Below are 20,681 nucleotides of genomic sequence, written 5' to 3' on the forward strand. Positions count from 1 at the left end.
AATTCCCCTCTTATCTTTGCAGTTTGAAAATGAACTGATAACAAAATTGGATCAAGAGGTAGAAGGAGGCCGAGGGGATGAGCAGTACAAAGTCCTGCTTGAGAAAACGTAAGGCTGAGGAGCAGATCAAAGAAAAAATATTTCTTTTATTCTAAGAGTTGTTAAAGTAGTACAACACACCGATCAAAAATCCTTCAATATGTAAGATGAGATGAGATGAGATGAGATAAAATAATCCTTTATTAATCCCACAGCAGGGAAATTTGCAGTGTTACGGCAGCAAAAGGGATAACGCAATAGCAAGAGCGTCCGAAAATTAAAAAAATAAGTGAACAAAAGTAATCAAGTTAGTAAGTGAAATAAATACAAAAGTAAATTAAACACAAAATAAGTAACATAAAATAATAATCAGAGGTTAAAGTGGGGTTTTGGCACACAGAGAGGGCCGGTAAAGAGACAGATAGGGCTGGTAAAAACTTGATTGGATTTTTTGACGGTCCACTGGCCCACATTATTATGTAGGAAACTGCCAATCAGATTTATTTACTTGCTAATCATAGTGCCGGATTGCCGTTCTGGATTGTTCTGGCCCACTTTAACCCCTGATAATAATAAATAGGGAATTCACATAGGATTGCTTCTGAAATACAACAAAGACTTCCCCAAGGAGCCAGAAGGGCAAGGCGGTCTGTTAGAAATGTAAGCAACCTGTAATCAATCGAAAAGTCTTTAGGACAGAATAGGACTGAAAGCAGATTTAAATGTGCTTGTCAGGAGGAAAGGCAGGCTTTGGCTAACAGATAAACTAGAAATAGTCCTCTACAGCTAAAGAGTAGTCTGTGAGGACATTTGTTTGTATGTGCAGGTTACTGGAGCACTGCAGACGCCACAGATACCTTTCACAGTCAGGAGAGGAGCTGGCTCTGCTGCTGAGTAGCCTGTTGGAGAATCTCCTGGCATACCGCACCATCACGCATGATGAAAGTCCAGAGCACCGCATGAGCTGCACCGTCAATGTGCTGGTATGCTCTGTGCCCTGTTTACCAAAGGGTTAACACTAGTTGTACATAAAGCAATTAATTGTGCGAATTACTTGAGAGAAAATGTTTTCATATATATGCAATTTTTGTTTTCCCCTGCAGAATTTCTACAAAGAAAAGAAGAGGGAGGACATTTACATCCGGTAAGTGAGCTAGAGACACAGGGTATGTGGTTTTTGGACCAAATTGCTAACTGTATCTAACTGATGTACTCTTGTAACCAGGTACTTGTACAAGCTGCGGGATCTGCACCTGGACTGTGAGAACTACACAGAGGCAGCATACACTCTGCTACTACATGCTGAACTACTGGAGGTCTCTTACACATCAAAGTCTTTTTTTTTTTTTTTTCATCTTACAGAAGATTAGATTTTTTTATATTTGAGCTGTTTGACCTTAGCTGATATCACCATGCTTCCAAATGTTCACCTGAGCGTTGATTTCTTAATGTATAAATTTGTTTCGTCAGTGGTCTGACAAACCCTGCGCACCTCATCTGATACCTCGAAATGGGGAGTATGTGTGGTCCCAACAGGAGCTGAAAGAGAGGCTCTTCCAGGAGATCATATGTTACTTGGACAAGGGCAAGGTGGGTATTCACCACTCTGCCGGTGAGCTGATGTCAAAGTTCAGATTATAATTTTTTATACATAATGTGGAAATTACCTAAAAAATGTCCGAAACCTGCCCTCTGAGCTACCATTGTGACACTCTAGAGGAAGTTACAAAAGCTCACTCACTAACTACAGGTTTCTTTGTTGTGTAAGTGTGTATATATCTTAACTGGCTTCTACAAACCAACGTGTTCCCTCAAAGCCGTGAGGTGTGGGTTTCAGACTAGACCACCATGGGAGCCAGATGGCAAAATCTAACTTGTGCACCTGTGTTTTTTATGTTCATGTTTTATGCCCCCCCCCCTCTTCTCAGATGTGGGAGAAGGCCATTGAGCTGGGCAAGCAGCTGGCCAAGATGCATGAGAGCCACATGTTTGACTTCATGGAGCTCAGCCAGCTGCTGGTAAGAGGATGTCTGCTTTTTTATTCAGCCCTAATACAAAATACTGTCACCTCTAAAACATGAAAATACCCCTGAAATAAAGTGATATGAAAATGCATGCAGAGGATTTTTATTGTTAGTGCCTCATTGATACTGTTGAAATTAGTCGGATAAGTAATAGTGGACAAGCATTGTGTGCCAGCTTGTGGCTTCAGTTGGTTGAAAGAACAACTCAAGGAAGGAAGTGTTTGTTGGCCTGTTTACCCAACTCTTTTTCTACCCAGATAGTGTCTGGTGGTGCTGTGGAGTTTGAATGTATTATGAAGAATCTATTTATAAAGTCCCTCTGTGTTAGTCATTTGGTATGATTGTGCTCCAATAATCTTTTCTCAAAATTACACAAAAGAAAAAGAGAGGAACAATGTTTTTCTCTTTCTTTTTGATGTTGTTGGAATTACTTTATAATGAAAATTTCTTTGTGTAACCATTAAAAAACTAATTCCAACAAACTGTATATATACTGCAGCCTTACCATCTTCTTCATCCTCTGTCACAGCAAAAACAAGCCCAGTTCTATGAAAATATAATGCATGCGATGCGGCCACAGCCAGAGTACTTTGCTGTAGGATATTATGGCCTTGGATTCCCTTCTTTCCTCAGGGTAAGAAAATTATTACCTATTTCAATAGAGACTAGTGCCCATGCTTATGAGCTGGCTTTTTGTAACATTTCTTGGGGCAAGAGAATGTCAGAACGAATACAGTCCTGTCAAGGCGTTGCACAAGTACATCTCTCATATATTACGGAAAATAAGCTTGATCATAATTCTAGCTTTTTACTGAGTTTCATTTATCATGTTACATACTTCTGCTGCAGAACAAGATGTTCATCTACCGAGGCAAAGAGTATGAGTGGCTTGAAGACTTCAGCTTAAAGCTTCTCTCTCAGTTCCCAAATGCAGTTCGGATGACCAGCACGGCCCCCCCTGGAGATGACATCAGCAACTCCCCTGGACAGTGTATCCTTAAATAATAGCTATTTACTTATCAAGATTTTAGCCATGTTAGCAGCAGGATGGCCGTGAGGTTGACACAATGAAATTCGGTGCCCACATTCAAGATGAATTGTAAGAACTTTTATGATCCCTTAGCTTTTCATCTAGCAACCTCATCAGATCAGTTTTTCAGTGTGTCCAGCACTTGGGTTTATGACCACAACACCTGAAAAGCTAGTGTCACTCCCATCAGCCTCAGCTGTATTTTTTGTTCATTGCTAAATAGGAAATGTTAGCATGCTAATGGTGAACATGGTAAACAGTACACCTAGTTAACATTAGCATGTTAGCATTGCCACTGGGAGAATGCCGACATTAGCATTTAGCTCAAAATGACTGTGCCTTAGTACAGCCTCATGAAGCTGCCGCCTTGCCTGTAGACTGTTAGCCTCGTGTGAAAACGACCAATTTAAAAAAATCGGATTCAGTACAACTTGTCTTACCTGCTCCTCCACACGATACCTGGTCTTATTCTTAGCTGAACTTCACAGACATCCAGTGCTTTACTGTCAAGCCTGTTCTCACTGTGCCGCACCAGTTTAAAGACAAAGGGGTTCCAGAGCAGATATTAAAGTGCGTAACAGAGCACTTAAAGGCTTATTTATTTTCTTGTGAATACCCTGGGATTTATATTTCTCTGGTCAAACGAAACACTGCTGTCCTTCCCTGTTCTCTTGCAGCTATTACAGAACCAATGAAGTGGACCAATTCCAGTATTCTAGGCCCTTCAGGAAAGGTGAAAAGGACCCAGAGAATGAATTTGCGGTGAGACCTTTTTAAATTTACTTTTAAGCGCTAAGCTTATATGTGTAAGCACACACCCATTAATTAAAAAAAAAAAAAAAATTATAAATAACCCTGTGTTTGTATATACCTCACTCTGAAGATTAATAAAGACATTAAAATGTCAGCCTATATTATTTTATGGATATTTACTCTGCCCTACAGACCATGTGGATTGAGAGAACAACTTATATTACCGCCTATCGCTTCCCAGGGATTCTGAAATGGTTTGAAGTCAAATCTGTCTCAGTGGTAAGAAGCAGCCTCGATGCTCAAACTGTGTTGATCTTGTTTCCGTTTTCATAGTTTCTTTCCTCTAATTCACATTATTCATCATGTAATTCTCCTGGTGGGCAGGAGGATATCAGTCCTTTGGAGAACGCCATAGAAACAATGGAGATGGCCAACGAAAAGCTGAGTAACCTCGTGCAGCAGCAAGCCTGTGATCGCTCTCTGTCCATCAACCCACTGTCCATGATGCTCAGCGGCATTGTTGACCCAGCTGTCATGGGTGGCTTCTCCAACTATGAGAAGGTTTGACTTATTTCTTTACTATGATAATTTCTCTGTCTATTTGTGCATTCTGCTGAAAAATGGTCAGCACTAATTACAAGCATCATAGCCATCAATTACAGTCATTGTCCCACTGCTTGCAGACTGCACTGTTTTTTTTTTTTTTTTTTTTTTTTTTTTTCTGCTGTTTGCTTAATCAGGTTCAGGTTGTGTGCCCAGTTGGTTTGAAAGTAATTGATTTGGAAACGAATGTACTGCTATCAAACATTGCCAAACTACACTAATAACAGATAAATCATACAGCTGCAAACATTAATATGAATTTGTAAATCCTTTTTTCATTAACATGACTTCTAGCTGGCCTCAGGCCTGTTGTGAGCTACAAAGTTTTATCCATTAGGGAACCACTGTGGCCTCTTCGTCATGCTGTGAAAACCTGTTCGTTGTTGCTTGCAGCCATATTTTAAGTGAGTGTGTTTGAAAAGCTGCCCAGTTTTCATCCTGTTTTTATCCTCTGTAGGCATTCTTTACAGACACCTACATCCAAGAGCACCCGGAGGACCACGAGCGCATCGAGGTCCTTAAACACCTGATCGCTCTGCAGGTATATCCTTCCATCATCATTGACATTGACACTGGCTTCAAAGCAGAAGACCTTTTGTAACACTTAAGTGCCCGTCTTCCCCTCCAGATCCCTCTCTTGGCAGATGGGATTCGTATCCATGGAGAGAAGACAACAGAGCAGCTGAAGCCCTTACACAACCGTCTGGTTACTTGCTTCCAAGACCTTCGGGAAAAAGTGGAGAAGCATTATGGCGTCATAACCTTGGTGCGTTGCCAACTGCAAACTCAATTTAATGCAAGAGGGTGCCAACTTAAACTATTGGCCCTCTTGCCTTCCTATCAAATGCTTCTGATTCAAAGCAGAGTGTACATTATATTAGTGCAGGACCATAAATCTTCCTTTAGCCAGCCTTGTGCGACCCGTGTTTTGCCTGTCACTGTGCTCCTCCCCTGCCAAGATTCCCCCGATGATGCTTAATCCCATTTGTGTGTCCCAGCCCTGCTCTCTCACTGAGAAGAAGAAGAGTCGCGTGGGCTCAGTGGTGATGCCCTACATCCTGTCCTCCACCCTGCGCCGTATGTCCACTGTCTCAACCCTCTCCAATGCCTCCTCAGGCCTCTCCAGCGGCTCCACATCCTCAGACGGACCCTCCTGCATTGCCTCCCAAGAGTCAGTCCATGCATCCTCTCCCTGCTTCCTTTGTCTACCTTTCCCCCTGTCTGGTTTCGAGTTTGTGTTCCTACTTGCTTCAAACACTGATTTTGTCTTAGCTCAAATCAAAAGCATGTTCGTCTTTCTGACTGTACATCTCTCTGCATCTCTATCCCCACCTCTGATTATTCACAAGCAGTTCCTTGTTGTCCCGTCCCAGCGATCGCAGGGCCTCTGTTCTGTCCCGTTCAGAGGAGGACAACAGGATCTCTAGAAAGAACAGGAAGGAGTGGAGTGTGAGCAAATCCCAGGTCTTACTGGAGAGGCAGTCAGACGCAGATGAGGTACAACCTTATGTTCAGGAGCTATTTATATATATATGTTCACCAATTTCCATTCCTATATAAAACATGATGTGCTTTCACTCAGGTGATTACATAAGCTGTTTGCAAGTCTTGGAGACCATTTCATCCTAATATTAAGTTTCTGTTATTCAGTTGTGAATTGGGAATAGCTCGATTATGCTGGACTGTTTTACATGGATGCCTATATCTTTGTTTTCCACTTTTATTCCAGACGCCTCCAGAGAAGCAGCAGAGGCCCAAGAGTTTACAATTAGGAGACCGACGCCTTACCCTCTCCCTGTTCCAGGGTGTTTCATCCCAGCTCAGCCTGTCTAACCCTCTCAGCCCGCTACCTGCCTCTCCACACACACCCCACACACCACGCAGCTCCAGTATGTAAAAAAAAAATGACGTCACTGACAAACACCCTGCTGGATGTCATTGTTTTATTTTTCTCTTTAAAATATATGCTTTGCACACAGAAAAGGATGAATATCATGCCTACTAACCTTGGTTAAGCACATTCTGGTCTATAGCCCTAATCAGGTCGCACACAAACAAACACACACACACACACACACACACACACACAAAAACACACACAGCCACAGTCACAGATACATTTGGTCTTAGAAAAGCTTTTATTTCCTCTCTCCTGTGGTAGGTTATTCATCGCTTCTCAGTGACAATGATGCCAATACCAATGACATCCCAGGGACCCCCCCACCCATGCCTCCAAAGAAACACCCGCACGAGACTGACAACCCCAGGTTCTCTTCAGAGGTACATCTGCTTGCAGAAAATAGCACCCCAAAACTAATGCATATTTAATGGCGCGTAAACGTTCAAATATTCTGTTTTTATTTTTATTTGAAGTCCTAACTTGAACTCTCTCCTCTCTTTCCCTACAGTTCACTCCTCCACTGCCGATGAAAATTGAGAGCAAGCCTCCTCCACCGCCTCCAAAAACGCGGAAGTCGATGTTCCCCTCGTATGAGCACACTCCCCAGTAAGGCTACACCTACGCACAGGCCTTTCGCTAATTCTCCGATTTGGCTGTGATGAAAGTGCAGTTTAATTAATGGCATTGTAAAAACGCCACAGTAGGGTGCAGATGCAGGACCATCTACGGGGGATGTATGCAAGATTTTCAGTGGATAGAAGTTCTTTCTGATGCAAGTCAGTAATAATTCCAAGCAGCCCTAAGTTCTCGAGATTTTGCATTTATTTTTTTAAGCGACAAGGAAGGATATGTAGGGGGTTATTGTCATAATAGTGTACCACTGTGGGCTTTATAAGAGGTAATGAAACAATGATTAGATCCTTTTTTTTCTTGAAGAAGTGTCACTATGGTGTTTTTATCACTTGCAGGGAAAAGGAATGACCAATGTTGCAATGTAATATTTTGTTTTTATGTGTTGTAGTGACACTGGATGACTTATTTTCCCCCTTGCTGTTTACCGGCATTCCACATTTGAACAGGAAAAAGCTGCATTAGACACATGTCACACTTGATCAAGAGCAGGGAATACAATGTACAGAATGTAACTAATATTTGGTAATATAGTTTGTAGTTTTGTGTTTGATGATGGTGTTTAGTAATATTATGATCAAACCCAATTTCTCCAAATCACAATGTTTCAGAAACACTGGATGGCATTATTGAATGTGGTACAGATAAAGCATTTGTTTTGATGTTTATGATGACCTGAATACTGTAACTTCCAAACTGCATCACATTGATGTTGATGTTCAGAGGAAGTATGTTTCTCCTTAAAGGAGTAGGTCGACATTTTGGGAAATATCCTTGTTTGCTTCCTTGCTGAGAGTTAGATGTGAAAATAGATACCACTCTCATGTCTGTACGATAAATACATAGCTGGAGCCAGCAGCAGGTTCGTTCGGCTTAGCATAAACACTGGAAACGGAGGGAAACAGCTAGCCTGGCTAGAAATAGATTAGAACAGAATTCCTCCTAAAACCACAACTTGGCAACTGTTTCCACAGGGACCTCCAGCTACATATTTACTGTACAGACATTAGGTTGGTATCAATCTAAACATATAACTCTGGGCAAGGAAGTAGAGAAGCATATTTACCAATATTTCAAACTGGTCCTTTAAAGAATGCTACTCGCTGTATGGTACAAGAATAAATGCCTTTGAAGTTCACTTTAGTTTTATATTTCAGGTGTTGGTAGATTTTCTTTTTTATCAGTTCATTATTGAAATTTAAATTATTGCTATTCAATATAAAAATATCAAATGCTATTCATTGAATTTGAATGTTACCATTGTTTTGCACACCTGGTGTGTACAGAGGTGGTTTACAGTATTTGTATGCAGAGTAATTTGGCTCTAATTTCAGTATACTGCTCTGATGTGCACCTTTTTTTTTTTTTTTTTTTTTTTTTAAATTTATGTGCCTTCAGACTGCTGCTGTTTTGAAAATGAACAAATGGAATTCATAATTAAGTGGTCAGTATTTTAATAGTATCTTTTGGTTTTAAATTGTTTTACAAGGGATTAATTTTTGTACAGCACGCATTTCCTAACAAGGATCAAAGAAACTTTATACAAACAATGCCTCAAGAGATATATAATGATCTTTTTTTACAAACAAACTGTTGTTGACTGAAAAAAAATAAAGACACGTTGAAAGACCTGTGTCTCCTGTTTTTTTTTTTTGGTGTCATTGATTATTTTAGAAAGACATCTTCTCCATCTCTTGAGTACGATGCTGTCAACATAGTGAAAAACAAACTACTCTGTTTCCAGTGGAAACTCGCTGCTCAGACAGACAGTCATTTAGGAGGCTGCTACTAACATGAAAAATGACCCATTCGAGCTCAAAACATCTAACAAACTGTCATGTAACTGGTGATTTATGTATTTCAAATACAATTAGAGTAGGTTTAGGAAAATGATGCGTCTTGAGCTCACGCTGGTGCACGAGCTAAAGATGCATTATCTGGGGAGGCTGTCCACAGGGAGGAGTTTGTGATAGGTTTAAAGGAGTTGTGTGAGGGGTTTCTGCTCTTGCTAATCTGGATTGTTAATGGCCTGTTCCTTCCTGTCAGATAGTGAGGCACGGGATATAGCTCTCCCTGCAAGTCTCAGGAGCATTGACTTTGAAGTGATGTTCACCCATGCACGGAGAGTAGCATTGCAACTGCCAACTTCAGCTGGATGCTCAGGAACATCTCCATGGAAACAATCTCCATACTGCAGTGATGTTTACAACTTCATGCTGTAAAGAACTTGGGGACAACAGTCACAATAGCTTCCTTCCTTTCATTTACATTAGAGATGTCTTCGAGGCCTCTTCGTAACTGACTATAATCCAGTGACACACATATGTCTAACTTTGAATTGTTATAAAGTCTGAGGTCACGCACAGTTTCCATTACCTTCAGACAGGACTCAGTAGAAAGTGTTTGGGTTTTTTTTTTTTTTTTCAGAATCATTTCCCTGTGGTACATTTAGTTCTGTACTGAAGTGCAATCTTTATACACCTGTAACAATCACACTACAAATCAGAGGGGGACACTACATTTATCTGACAGCTACTTTTCAGATTAGGATTTTACATTAATACATGAAATACAATACAATTCGTTGTTAAAGCTTAAACCTGTGGGTCCGAACCGTTTCGGCTTATGACCCCTTACAAAAAAATCTCAGATGTCTTTTGAGTTGTTAACAGTTCCACCAAAGAGATACTTACCCTCAACTTTGCAGATGATTTCAGTTAAGGAACTTTATTTCAAACTCAAAGAGGTAAAGTTATCCAGCAAAGCCCCCCCCAAAAAAGACTAGAAATTTGCGTCTAACAGAGCTTTGTTCTTTGCTCTTTCTTACTATGTTAATCATTTCATGATGCTGATTTATCTTGTGACCCTTTGGAGGGGCACGACCCCTGTTTTCGGAATCACCGGACTTAACTACCTAACTATACAGTAGTTGAAACTACATGCATCTAGACCAGCTGCAAAATGCTGCTTATACCTGAATGCAACAGCATAATATATAACATCTAAAAACGTCATATATTATGATACATCAGTCACAGAGGCAGTTTTTCTGCTGAATGAGTGCTTTCACTTTTGATACTTTAAGTACCTTAAGATTGTGAACAAAAGACTTTTACTTGTAATAGAGTATTCTTACATTGTAAATGATCAAAATATTTCTCAAACCACTGACATTTCTAAAATAAAAAGTGTAACACCCAACTCCCTCCCACAGAGAGCGACAGACAGGAGGAATGGAAGGGAAGGTCTTGGTATGACTTAACTCCCCTGCATCAAAGGAAAATGTGCCATTTCTTACTTTGTCCACTTAGCTTTTTGGAGGGATCCCAAGCCTCGATGTGGAGTGGGATTAGCTGCACTATTGTATCTCTGCTTAGAACCTCTCTAGGTGGTGCCAGAGGGTGCGAACTAATGGAGCATTGCAAAGAGGCCTGCATTTTTTTTAAAACCTCTGTTTACTCAAGAGTAGGTGTGCTGGGCATTGAGTGCACTTTTCAGGGACTCCCAGCTTCACACCCACACAGTTACAGTTACACACAGTCACACCTCTGGGAGCTGTCGCGTGAAGGTGCACACACTTCTGTTAAGGACGTATGAACAAACGAACAAAAAGAGAAGGAGGCGATTAGAAGTGCTTTTCCCCATCAAGCTAATTTTTTCTCACCCGACTGGTGCAGTTTAGAGTTTGGACCGGCACTCCTCCAGTTACTAACACACTCCCACTGTCCCCATTGTGCAGCTTAAACCATCTGCAACCTGACTGAGGAAAAACTCTTAAAACCTCAGTGATGAAAAAAAGAAGGTATGCAGGTTGTGCACATTTTCTTGTTTTATTAATATGGTCTGTTCTCTCACCACAGCCACATATATTTTTTAACATTTTTAGATGGGTACGGAGTTGCATCATATCCAGGCAACCATGCTTGGGGATCTATTCTACAGGCCTGACTATTATTTGTGCTACTGAAATATTAATATTCATGAGTACAGTCTGATGAGCTTGTGATTTGGATGGTAAGGTGGTCACCTGGCTGCTCTTCAACCGTGCATCACTTGAACAACTCTGCTTTCCCTGCTCTTCCTGGTTAACAAAACTAAAATACCTCATTGATGTAAGACGTTGTGATAAATGGTGATACGGCAGGATAGAGGTCATTATTGCAATCGCTAGCACAAAAAAGAAAAGAATAAGTTGCTTCAAAGTTTTACATAAGTTCAGACAACGACCAATTTCAGCATAAAGACCTCCAGTCTGAAGCATATTGGCTTTTCACTTTTTTACTTTTGCAGGAGTGCTGGGTTTGGCTTTTTGTTTTGGCACCTTCAGACAAGACAAACACGGATATTCATCCAGGTACACATTAAAGTCATGTATCAGAGCTTTCCAGAGAGTCTTTTTGCCATAGATCAGCACCATGGCAGTGACGGTCGTGTAGATGGACGTGAAGAAGAACGTGAGCACAATGGCGTTCTCGTGGTTCACAGCTATCTGGTAGTGCACGTACAGGTCAACCACGAGGAAGAGACTGAAGATGACCACTAGAGACAAAGCCATCTGGATCACCCTCATCTGAGAGCCCAGCTTTGGGACGTGGGCTCCATTGGTGCTGGCTTTCATGTGGCGGAGATGGATGGTCAGGTGGACGGAGATGGAGATGCAGCATTTCACCATGAGCACCCCTGGCAGTACATCAGTGAGGAGCAGATAAATGACTTCATAAATCTGGCCCGAGCGTGTTTCTGGCATCAAAACCCCACAATCTTTGTTCACTCCGGTGTCGTTGTCAGTGCGAAACACGACAAACATCGGCATGTAGGTGCCCAGGCCGCACAGAGGGATGAGCAAAACTGCTAAGGTCACGTGCTTGAGGATGGCGGTCTGGATCTGTGTGCAGCAGTGGTTGGGTGAGCTCACTAGCTTGGTGCTGTAGTAGAAAGTGAGAAAGCTGGTGTCCCACAAGATGGTGAACTTGAGGCTGAAGATAATCAGTAGCATGACAGTGTAGGGCATCTGAGCGATTCGACACTTACTGTCCACCTCATCCATGGTCATCCAGAAGTAACAGACCAGCTGGTGAGCCACGTTGGCCGGCGACAGAGCCATGATGATGGTTTGACTGGGACTCCGCTGCCTTTGCTGCTTGTAGTTCAATTGACTCATCAAGAAGATATAAACATTAAAGACGACAGTTGTAACAGCAAACACACCTGTCATTACCCAGAGCAGCATTTTATTTGCCCCAAACATGATGATAATCATTACCTCAAACACATCTGCCGTGTAAGTTTATAAGAATGATCTTTCTACCTCTGTGTACCACTCAGCAGCCTGTGTGGGGTTCTGAAGTGTTTTGCTTTTGCTTTGTTCAAAAAGATGACAAGAAGGTAGAAAATTATGCACACTCACTCCAAACCACACGATTTTTCATTTCTGCCACAGAATGGAATCAGTCACAGTTTGTCACTGGAGCCTGGGGAAAAGATGCACACATTTAGTTTTTGAAATACATTAAACAAATCCAAATGATAAATCTTCTATTATTGTTAAAAATATATGTGAAATCCGAAATTTAGGTGGTCAGACGCAAAGTGCAGGTGAGGTAAGAAGGTTAGAGCAATTAAGGTAAGAAACATCTTCCATTTTTACCTCAAACGAAGCTCCCTTGGGTCGGATGAGGCTTCTGATCACTGTGTGTCTTACTCAAGGTTTTTTAGATTACTTTCTTGTTGCCTGCTAGTCATCACAATATGTTGTCTGACTCAATACCTTTGGCTGCAGTTGAAGAATCCTTTGCTTTGTTTATCCAAGCATTAAGTCTAGCCTGGAGTTGTCTGCGAGATGCACACAGCAAGGTGAAGTCCTTGGATTTAAATGTTTCTTGACTGGGATTTATAAGCATTAGATATGATTTGCATCAGTTAAGACCGCAGGTAGTGGTGGAGGTGTATTTGCATTGACATGAGGTGGGTAGGATATGTGCTCATTATGGGTATCCGGCGACTTTACTGTATGTTGATCAGTGCAGCATGACACATGCAAATGGTTATTCCTGGAGCTTGGTCACATATTTACAAGCACCTAACCGCACGCACACACACACACACACACACACACACACACACACACACACACACACACACACACACAGAAACACAAACACACAAACACATGCACACATACACACACACACACACACACACACACACACACACACACATATACCTATTTACCTGATAAGAAAAGCAAATCACCTTTGAATCACCTTCAGGAGCCTTGCTAATGCAACACCTTATCACTGTAGTTTGTGCTGTGGAGGACACTAACTTTGTAGACGTTTAACACAATGTTGACTTAAATCATATTTTATCTTTTCATATTTCTTCATTGCTTGATTTAAATTCGCAACTATCTAGTCAAAACAAGATTCTAATTACATAAGCATTTTTATATGGCTTTCCAAGGTCCTTACTCACAGTTTTCTTCCTGAATAACACTTAACTTATTTAAATGTATTATTGTAATGAATAGCTCATTTTTTGCACAGTGGCATAAAAATGCTCTTTTTCATGCAAAAGCTCTTTGAATCTAGATGTGAAATCACACTCTGCAGTGGGAGCCTTTGCTATTTTTTAAAAATAATTACTCTACCCCTGTTAAAAGTTCTGCCTTCTAAGAAACTTATTATTAAAAGAAGAGATTATGTGTTTTCCAGCTGAGGTTGCCAGACAAGTATTTGTGATTAATGATTATATATATTTCCCCAGTTCAGTTCTGTCAGAGGACAGACTTGTGACTGCACACAAAAAAAGTCTTAGGTTCACAGAGAACTGGTCCTTCTAATGGATGCAAATTTCTTTAAAATTTCCATTGATATGTACTCACAGAAGGTGACAGGTTTCAATTTGTCTTCATGTGGAGCATGTCAAAAAGACAAACACAGCAGAGACACATAGAAAACATGTTTTGTGAGTGTGTTTGCTCCGTGTGTGTGTGTGTGTGTGTGTGTGTGTGTGTGTGTGAGTGTTAGGGGGACTAAAGTGCTTCTGGTTTTTAAGAAAAGCTCATTTAAAGGTGAGGGAAGCAAGTCTAAAAAGACGAAGTCTAATAACGATGCTTTTGATTCTTAATCCTATGAAACATTGTTTCTAAACAAATATCCAGCCTTGACAGATTAGTGCACGATGGTCCCTGCCTTTAATGAGGGCCCCGGGCAAAACTGATTATTGAGGGCCCACCAACCTTCACTACTTGTAGAAGCTCTTATTAATTCAACATACAACTTCTGAAGATGGGATCAGGCCAATTGAGGCTCTTTTGAAGAGAGTTGGGGGCCGTAGGCACAGTGCTGACTCTGCCTGCTGAGGGTGGCAGCTGCAGGTTAGTGCCTCAACTACTAGCTGTTGTGATAACTAGTCTACTGGCTGCTTTGCAAAAATTGCAGAAACACGAAACACAACCATGGCAATTTTACAGCTCTTTGTTCTGTCAGCGAAACATTTTACAAAAGGCAAAATACACATAAGAGGATTAGATTCACAATTTACCTCACTGTCTCCCAATATTCTGACCCACAAGCACCTCAAAGTTTGAATTTATATTGATCCAGTTAGACCCGTGCAAATATCCCGTCCCCTCACCGCAAGATATGAAAACACAGATCGTTTGTCTGACCATGTTAAAGCACTAAGATCAGAACTTTAACACCTAATTATGTTAGCATCATCTTTTCCAGAACGGTAACAGCTGTGACAGTCTGAGAGATGTGTTTCAAATGTGTTTCTATTATGTTTTGAAAGCCCAGATATCATCAAGCAATAAAAGATGGAGCCATGACACAAAAATCTGAATATTTAGTGAACCCTAGATGGGATTTCCATGGTCGTCCAGTCATTAAAAAATGTTTTATTGCACATATTTAAGAAATAGAGTAACAAACTGATTGAGCTACATATCCATCATAGAAAAAAAAATAAAAATACAATTTTTTTTACTGACTATATTTACATACAGTTTTAGCTAAATGTGTAATAATGACTTAGATCAATAGAAACTATTCTTGTTTACAATAGCAGTGATGTGCTACAGTGCATCATGAAAGTCAGCCAGTTACACATTTATGTTTGTCTGAGGTCTAAGGTAAGATTTTATGAGTCCCCAGTAGCTATAAACCAGCACTCCCATTGTTCTCCAGTTAAATATATTGCATTTCACCATTTGTTACAAACATACTGTACATTGAGTATTATTTACAAGATGCTTCATCTTAAAAGTAGAAAGTCTTTTCTTCCAAAGGTGTAGCTTTATACTAAAGATAGAAAGTCTTTCATGCATTGGGATTGTAGTTACACAGGGTATCCGTATTTATGGTCGTATTGGAAGGGAGCAGGTTTGTCTCCTGCAGTGGTTGGCTGCGATGTCCCGTCACCCCCGCCTGTGTAGATGACACTGCGGCCAGATTCATTGACATGAGGCAGGTGGTTCCTCACAGAGCTGTATTGCACCCCGGGGTGGGTGCGGTACCCCATCACTGAGTGGAAGCTGGAGTTTCTGCTGGTGGGCCGGCTCTCTGGGGCCGGGGCGTCCTCCCTGAGGAGACAGGTCACACAAGTTTCAATCAGAAGATCCTCTCATTCTGGATTATTTCATGGACGTGTGAAATACTTTCCATGCCCGATACAATACCTTATTTCATTCGCGACCTCTTTCTCATAGCGACGCTTATGGCAGCAGCAGATCAGGAGCCAGATGAGAAGCAGGAGGAGGAGGAGCAGCAAGAGAGCACCTATCACTGCTCCTACTATGACACCAACTTTATTGGTTGCTGGAAGACAGGACATGGTGCTTTAAGATCAAACAACTTCTGCTCTCATTCTTTACAGTTTTGAATTCCAGCTTTAACAAGAGGCTTACATATAATTTTGCTATTTGCATTCACACTGCAGCAGACAATCTGACCATGCAGTAGAAAAATGAAAAGGTTCCTTCAGGATATAAGAGTAAAATTAGATGATGACATCATAGACTTACGGTTGTATGCATGCAGTTCATATTTACACTGTGCTTTGCCAACAGCATTTTTCACCTCACACATGTAACTTCCAGTGTTGCTGTCTGTATGGTTCCTTATCAAAAGCTCCCCAGACTGTGGGTCTTAATGAAAGAAGAGAGCATTCAGTAGAAGTATGTTATACAAATACAGCATCATGAATGTGTGTGTATGCTTATAGAAAAGCCTTTTGTCCGTTAAGTTCCTTCCTCACTTTGGGTTGCAGTGGATGGTATTGCCCCTCCGCTCTCCCTTGTCCACATATAATTGAGAGGAGTGGATCCCTGAGAAGATTTGCAGCGGAGGGAGACTGTGCCCCCTCGCTCCTCGCCACCGTCAACCCAACACTTTGGCGCTGATGGGGGAACTGGTGAGAGGAAATAGATAATCACATGGCACAAGAACTTTTTGTTAGGGTAATGCTTCAATGGCTTTGGCTCATCAGCGGAGAGTTAAAGGTGTGAAAGAGCAGAACAAGTCTGGGTGTGGCTACAGATGCAATCAGCGACAGAGAGGGAGAGAAAAGAGAGAGCCTCAAGATTCCATGTGAATGACAGCAACGTTTAAAAGGAGAATGAGTGCGCTGAGAAAATGAACAGGTAAAACTGGTAAAAAGGAATTCCTCCTCACCCATCACCACCAGAGTGACTTTTCGCATGTCGACACCCGGCGCCTTCTTGACTTTACACTGGTAGGTGGCTTTGTCTGAGACCCTCACATCTGAGATAGAGATGGAGGCGTCTCCCTGCTTTGGGTCTGCAATGAAGCGGAGCCTTTTGGAGAGGCCAGGGCCGCCGTAGTTGAGTATCTTGCCCCCTGTATATGATAAGATCTGAGATGCAAAGACTGCATTCAGTGATCTTCAAAGCAGGTTTTTCCACCAACAGAGCCCAGAGGTAAAAGATAACCCCCACCCTTGCTTGTCTGTAATGCATGCTTTAGTCAGCTGTCCAACCCCCTAGATAGGTTTCTCTATGACATCCCTCTCTATCCTCAAACATACACCTACCAGTGTGTCTTTCTGCGTCATGTCTGGGCTGACGTTGGACCACTCAATGTCCAGCTCTCCTGTGTCTTGGGGGCTGGGGGTGTAGGTGCATCCCAGGTTGACTGTGTCCCCCTGGGGTTTTTGCATGGTTTGTGGCCCCGAGGATGTTATCTGCATCGCCACCGTCACGTCTGATGGGCCAGAAAAATGTTGGTCAGATTTGTCTCAAAATAGAGAGTTCTTCCTCCCTCTGATTTTCATAATCATCTACCCAGGCCAAAAGACAAATAGACAAAAGCTCATTTGTCTCTGAAATGCATTAATGTTTTCCCACTTAATGGCATTCAAGCTCTGGGCCAGTGCTCATAAACAGTCTCAGAGTGGTGTAGGAGTGCTTTTCTGAGTCTAATTGGCCTCTGAAGTCAAACTGAAGATTTGAGGGTGTGGAGCTGGAATAAGAGTAAAAGTGGTATTTTTGTGCTAATGAGTTATGCATTAAACCAAAACTCTTGAGGTTCATTAATTGTCAGAAATATATTGGTAAATGATGATGAAAACTGAATAAATTAAGAAAAATGACAAGTGGCAGTTAAAAGCTGCCTTGGAGTTGACACACACCCTGCTGACTCACTGTTTATGGCCATGGCTTTTAATTATTCCTGATAGCTTGACATTTATAGAAAGAACTCAATGCTGAGTATTACATGGCAACACATTTCAACAGATGCAAGTTATTTATCTTGGTAATGTTGCCATTCAACTTCTCAGAAAATGTCTCCTCTCTCCCATTTAGATGTTTAACCTTCACCAAAGATTGCAGTGGAGCGTCTTGCTAAATCAAATCAGCCTCTCTTTTGACACTGCTCCTCATTAAATCCACTGCGACTCTCTGAAAGCACATTAATGCCAGTGCAACCAAACAAGGTACGTCAGAGGTATTTATGAATGCAAGTGAATGGCAGATGTGATGAAGGGAGTCTTAAAAAAAAGAAGCTCAAATTAGTCAGTCCAGTCTCTTACACTGTGAGAGCCCCCTTGGGCAAAACACTGTAATCTAAGGAAGTCGTGTTTCCCCTGTGGAGAGGCAGCTGAGCTAACTTGCCAGTGAGCGCAGTCACTAAGCTTAACACAAAGCTTGGATGCAAATATTCAAATCCTGTGCAACTCCTCATTGACCCAGACAACAGGCTAAGATAACACCTTCCCTCTGAGTTTACTGCTGGGAGGTCGCACTGCAACTTAAAGAATCAATCACGGTTCTTATAAGCAAACGGCAAACTACTGATCTGATGCGGTGGTGCAAAATGAAGATTTAGGAGGTTTTTGTGGAACATGATACGGGTTTGCATGTATTCTATATGTACAGTGTTTATTTACCCTCTGCTGCATGCATTTAAATTTTACTTTTTGCTGTTCATATATCAAACACTGCAGCTTGGATGGAGGCCCAAGCCTACTAACCCCACCGGGGAAAGTAAAGTCTGGTCTTGCTTTAAAGAAATGCACACAGCAGCTTGACCCTTAGCAACAGCGAAAGAGGTGTGAATCTCATGCAGGCTACCTTGTCAGCCACCCACATTATATATACAGTACATGGTCCATTGAGCGTCTGCAATGCAATTCACTCAGTAACATTACTGTCAGATCATCGGCTAAGAGCATGTCAGACCGGCCAGCCTATTGCATAAATCACTGTTCAGACTAGTACCACCTAGAGAAGAAACTCTTGATCATATACCCCACCGTTTTTTGCAGGCAACAGGCAAAAAAACGTCAATCCAAGACAAGATAGATGTGATATTTGCTTTGGCCTTACTTATCAGAGAGCTAAAAGACACTCCTGAGAAATCAAATTAGACTCACCTGTCTTCAGCTGCATCGTTACCAGAACCAGCACAGCAACCTTTAGCCTCATGCTCGTGGATACAGGCTCCATAATGGCCCTGAAAGCAGGTGCAACATTAAGTGAAGAAGTTATTCTGAGGAAGTCATTTCAGTGACTGTCTACTATCATTGAATGCTTATATTTTATCTCTAATCTAATTTAATAGAAGTGAAAGGATCTCTACTGTATAGTTGCCATCCACATCTTTAATACAGCTGTTCATCTTAAATCCAATTTGCAAATTTGAATGGAAGAATTACTACGCTTACTTTTTTTTCCCTTTTTAACAGCAAGTGAATGTCTACAGTGAATGTGAATATCAGTGTAATAGCTCTGACATACCTTAAAATGAAGAAATAATCCAAAGTAAAAGTATGTCCTTTGAGGCCTGTCAGTGTGTCAGTACTGGTGAAGCCTGCTTATTTTGTTCTCAGGTGAAACTCAGCAGCAGCAACTACAGCCACACCCTCTATGTCCATAGTGCATCTGTTGGCCACTCCTAGAACCGGGAACATGTCCAACCTCCTACAATACCAAAAAAAAGGTTTTATTTTTGGAAAGTCACGTTTGGTTGGAAGCTCATGAATTGATTTACATATTAAAAAAAGGAAAAAAAAGAAAGAAAGAAAGAGTTTTGTTAGTTGTACTGTGGGTATATGTTTTCTAATCACACACCTATGTCCAGTAGCTGATGACAGAGATTAATGATTACCTGCCTGTGTTGAGTAGTTTAACAATTATGTTGCTGGGGTGCCTTTTAAAAAATATGCTAGATATCGATCATCTCTGATTCCACCATAACGCATATCAAAACTTCTTGTGTGCAATTGTACTTCAATCCAATAGGGTTTCTGTATGCTGTGATGTAGTTTGGATGTGATGGAACTGATTCCTCGAAGTTTGGTTTTTTTTTTTTTGTATGGTAGTTCTGCTTTAGGGTAGTCGAACAGTGTTGCAACTTCTTTCTGTGTGAATGGGCCAACAAATTGTTGCTACATATCCCCCAACCCTTCCCCCGAGACACCTACGAGAACACACTTCTTGCTCACAGACAGACGGTGGACAATAAGACGTATATTGATTTGTATTTCAGTGGCAACATAGTGACAGAGCTGCAAACTGCAGTGCAACTACTGCAACTGCTGCACTGTTCAGACTATAAATAAAGTATTTTATTAGCTGATTAAGCTTATCACAAATAGTCTGAGTTATTTGAACCAGCTCACAATATTACAACTTCTTATCAGCTATGAATGATTAACCAACATGGAGAGTTTGTATTTGCAGTTTAACAGCACCGGATGAGTGGTCATTGGGTTTTACATCATCTGCTATAATGTATAAAATCTCACTGTTAGTGATGATCCAAAAATGAAAAGAAAGGCATTTTCAGTGAAGATGGACGGGCTGGCGAAATTATTCAGTATTGACTGTGTGAGAGTGTACAGTATGTGATGTGCGCATGGAGCATGACGTTAGCCATTAGGAACCTTAAGTGCTGGGTTAATGCAACCCTGCCAATAATGTTCATTAAGGAGACGAACAAATTAGTGCGTTTAGGAATGAACATGATCAGCAAGCAAATCTGAAATCATCTCCACCCCCCTCCTCTTTTGATACACTCTGTGTGTCTGCAAGTTGTATACCTGAGCCTCAAGCGGCGTGCATGAGTGACACCATAGCTATAAATCTGTGTACAAGTTTGTTCATGATTGATCCCGCAAATGTCAGGGTGTGTGTTAGGCTATGTGGTATTGCTGCTTTCCCAGCAGGTGGTTAATT

The 20,681-nt window shown here is 41.3% G+C and overlaps 3 protein-coding genes across 5 annotated transcripts in view; 1 reads left to right on the forward strand and 2 right to left on the reverse strand.

Moving 5' to 3' along the window:
• dock5 (dedicator of cytokinesis 5) overlaps positions 1-8,117 on the forward strand; it is a 28,930-nt gene extending 20,813 nt beyond the window's left edge. The window contains exons 33-51 of one of the 2 annotated variants that reach the window (XM_040155342.1): positions 23-108; positions 866-1,022; positions 1,143-1,183; positions 1,265-1,355; positions 1,510-1,629; positions 1,968-2,057; positions 2,593-2,697; positions 2,913-3,054; positions 3,582-3,663; positions 3,771-3,855; positions 4,039-4,125; positions 4,231-4,407; positions 4,907-4,990; positions 5,078-5,215; positions 5,448-5,620; positions 5,799-5,946; positions 6,179-6,338; positions 6,611-6,729; positions 6,858-8,117. In XM_040155342.1, coding sequence (XP_040011276.1) covers positions 23-108; positions 866-1,022; positions 1,143-1,183; positions 1,265-1,355; positions 1,510-1,629; positions 1,968-2,057; positions 2,593-2,697; positions 2,913-3,054; positions 3,582-3,663; positions 3,771-3,855; positions 4,039-4,125; positions 4,231-4,407; positions 4,907-4,990; positions 5,078-5,215; positions 5,448-5,620; positions 5,799-5,946; positions 6,179-6,338; positions 6,611-6,729; positions 6,858-6,959 — 2,187 coding nt within the window. In that variant the 3' untranslated portion in view covers positions 6,960-8,117. The remainder of the gene's footprint in view (positions 1-22; positions 109-865; positions 1,023-1,142; positions 1,184-1,264; positions 1,356-1,509; positions 1,630-1,967; positions 2,058-2,592; positions 2,698-2,912; positions 3,055-3,581; positions 3,664-3,770; positions 3,856-4,038; positions 4,126-4,230; positions 4,408-4,906; positions 4,991-5,077; positions 5,216-5,447; positions 5,621-5,798; positions 5,947-6,178; positions 6,339-6,610; positions 6,730-6,857) is intronic. The other variant, XM_040155344.1, reaches the window with a different exon arrangement.
• A 3,132-nt stretch (positions 8,118-11,249) lies between these two features.
• LOC120804972 (taste receptor type 2 member 136) lies at positions 11,250-12,227 on the reverse strand. Its single transcript, XM_040154729.1, has one exon. The coding sequence runs from the start codon at positions 12,225-12,227 to the stop codon at positions 11,250-11,252; it is 978 nt and encodes a 325-aa protein (XP_040010663.1).
• Positions 12,228-14,829: 2,602 nt separating this feature from the next.
• Positions 14,830-19,294, reverse strand: vsig8b (V-set and immunoglobulin domain containing 8b). 2 transcript variants are annotated; one of them, XM_040155591.1, is made up of 8 exons: positions 19,242-19,294; positions 18,878-18,957; positions 17,036-17,205; positions 16,657-16,858; positions 16,241-16,393; positions 16,008-16,130; positions 15,663-15,801; positions 14,830-15,566 (listed from the first exon to the last, which is right to left on the reverse strand). In XM_040155591.1, the coding sequence occupies exons 2-8, from the start codon at positions 18,948-18,950 to the stop codon at positions 15,323-15,325; spliced, it is 1,104 nt and encodes a 367-aa protein (XP_040011525.1). In that variant the 5' UTR covers positions 18,951-18,957; positions 19,242-19,294; the 3' UTR covers positions 14,830-15,322. The 2 variants fall into 2 exon arrangements, with proteins under 2 accessions (XP_040011525.1, XP_040011524.1); XM_040155590.1 differs by lacking the exons at positions 18,878-18,957; positions 19,242-19,294 and adding an exon at positions 18,758-18,848.
• Between the last annotated feature and the right edge of the window lie 1,387 nt (positions 19,295-20,681).

The sequence above is a fragment of the Xiphias gladius genome, chromosome 19, assembly GCF_016859285.1.
Source record: "Xiphias gladius isolate SHS-SW01 ecotype Sanya breed wild chromosome 19, ASM1685928v1, whole genome shotgun sequence".
Classification (NCBI taxonomy): domain Eukaryota; kingdom Metazoa; phylum Chordata; class Actinopteri; order Istiophoriformes; family Xiphiidae; genus Xiphias; species Xiphias gladius.

Bases quoted from the DNA above. Each gene is read 5' to 3' on its own strand.
- LOC120804972 (XM_040154729.1), bottom strand. From the start codon at position 12,227: ATGTTTGGGGCAAATAAAATGCTGCTCTGGGTAATGACAGGTGTGTTT.
- vsig8b (XM_040155591.1), bottom strand. From the start codon at position 18,950: ATGGAGCCTGTATCCACGAGCATGAGGCTAAAGGTTGCTGTGCTGGTT. The intron at 16,131-16,240 runs GTGAGGAAGGAA...TCTTTCATTAAG, and splicing joins ACCATCCACTGCAACCCAAA to ACCCACAGTCTGGGGAGCTT. The intron at 15,802-16,007 runs GTAAGTCTATGA...CCTGTCTTCCAG, and splicing joins TGAACTGCATGCATACAACC to CAACCAATAAAGTTGGTGTC.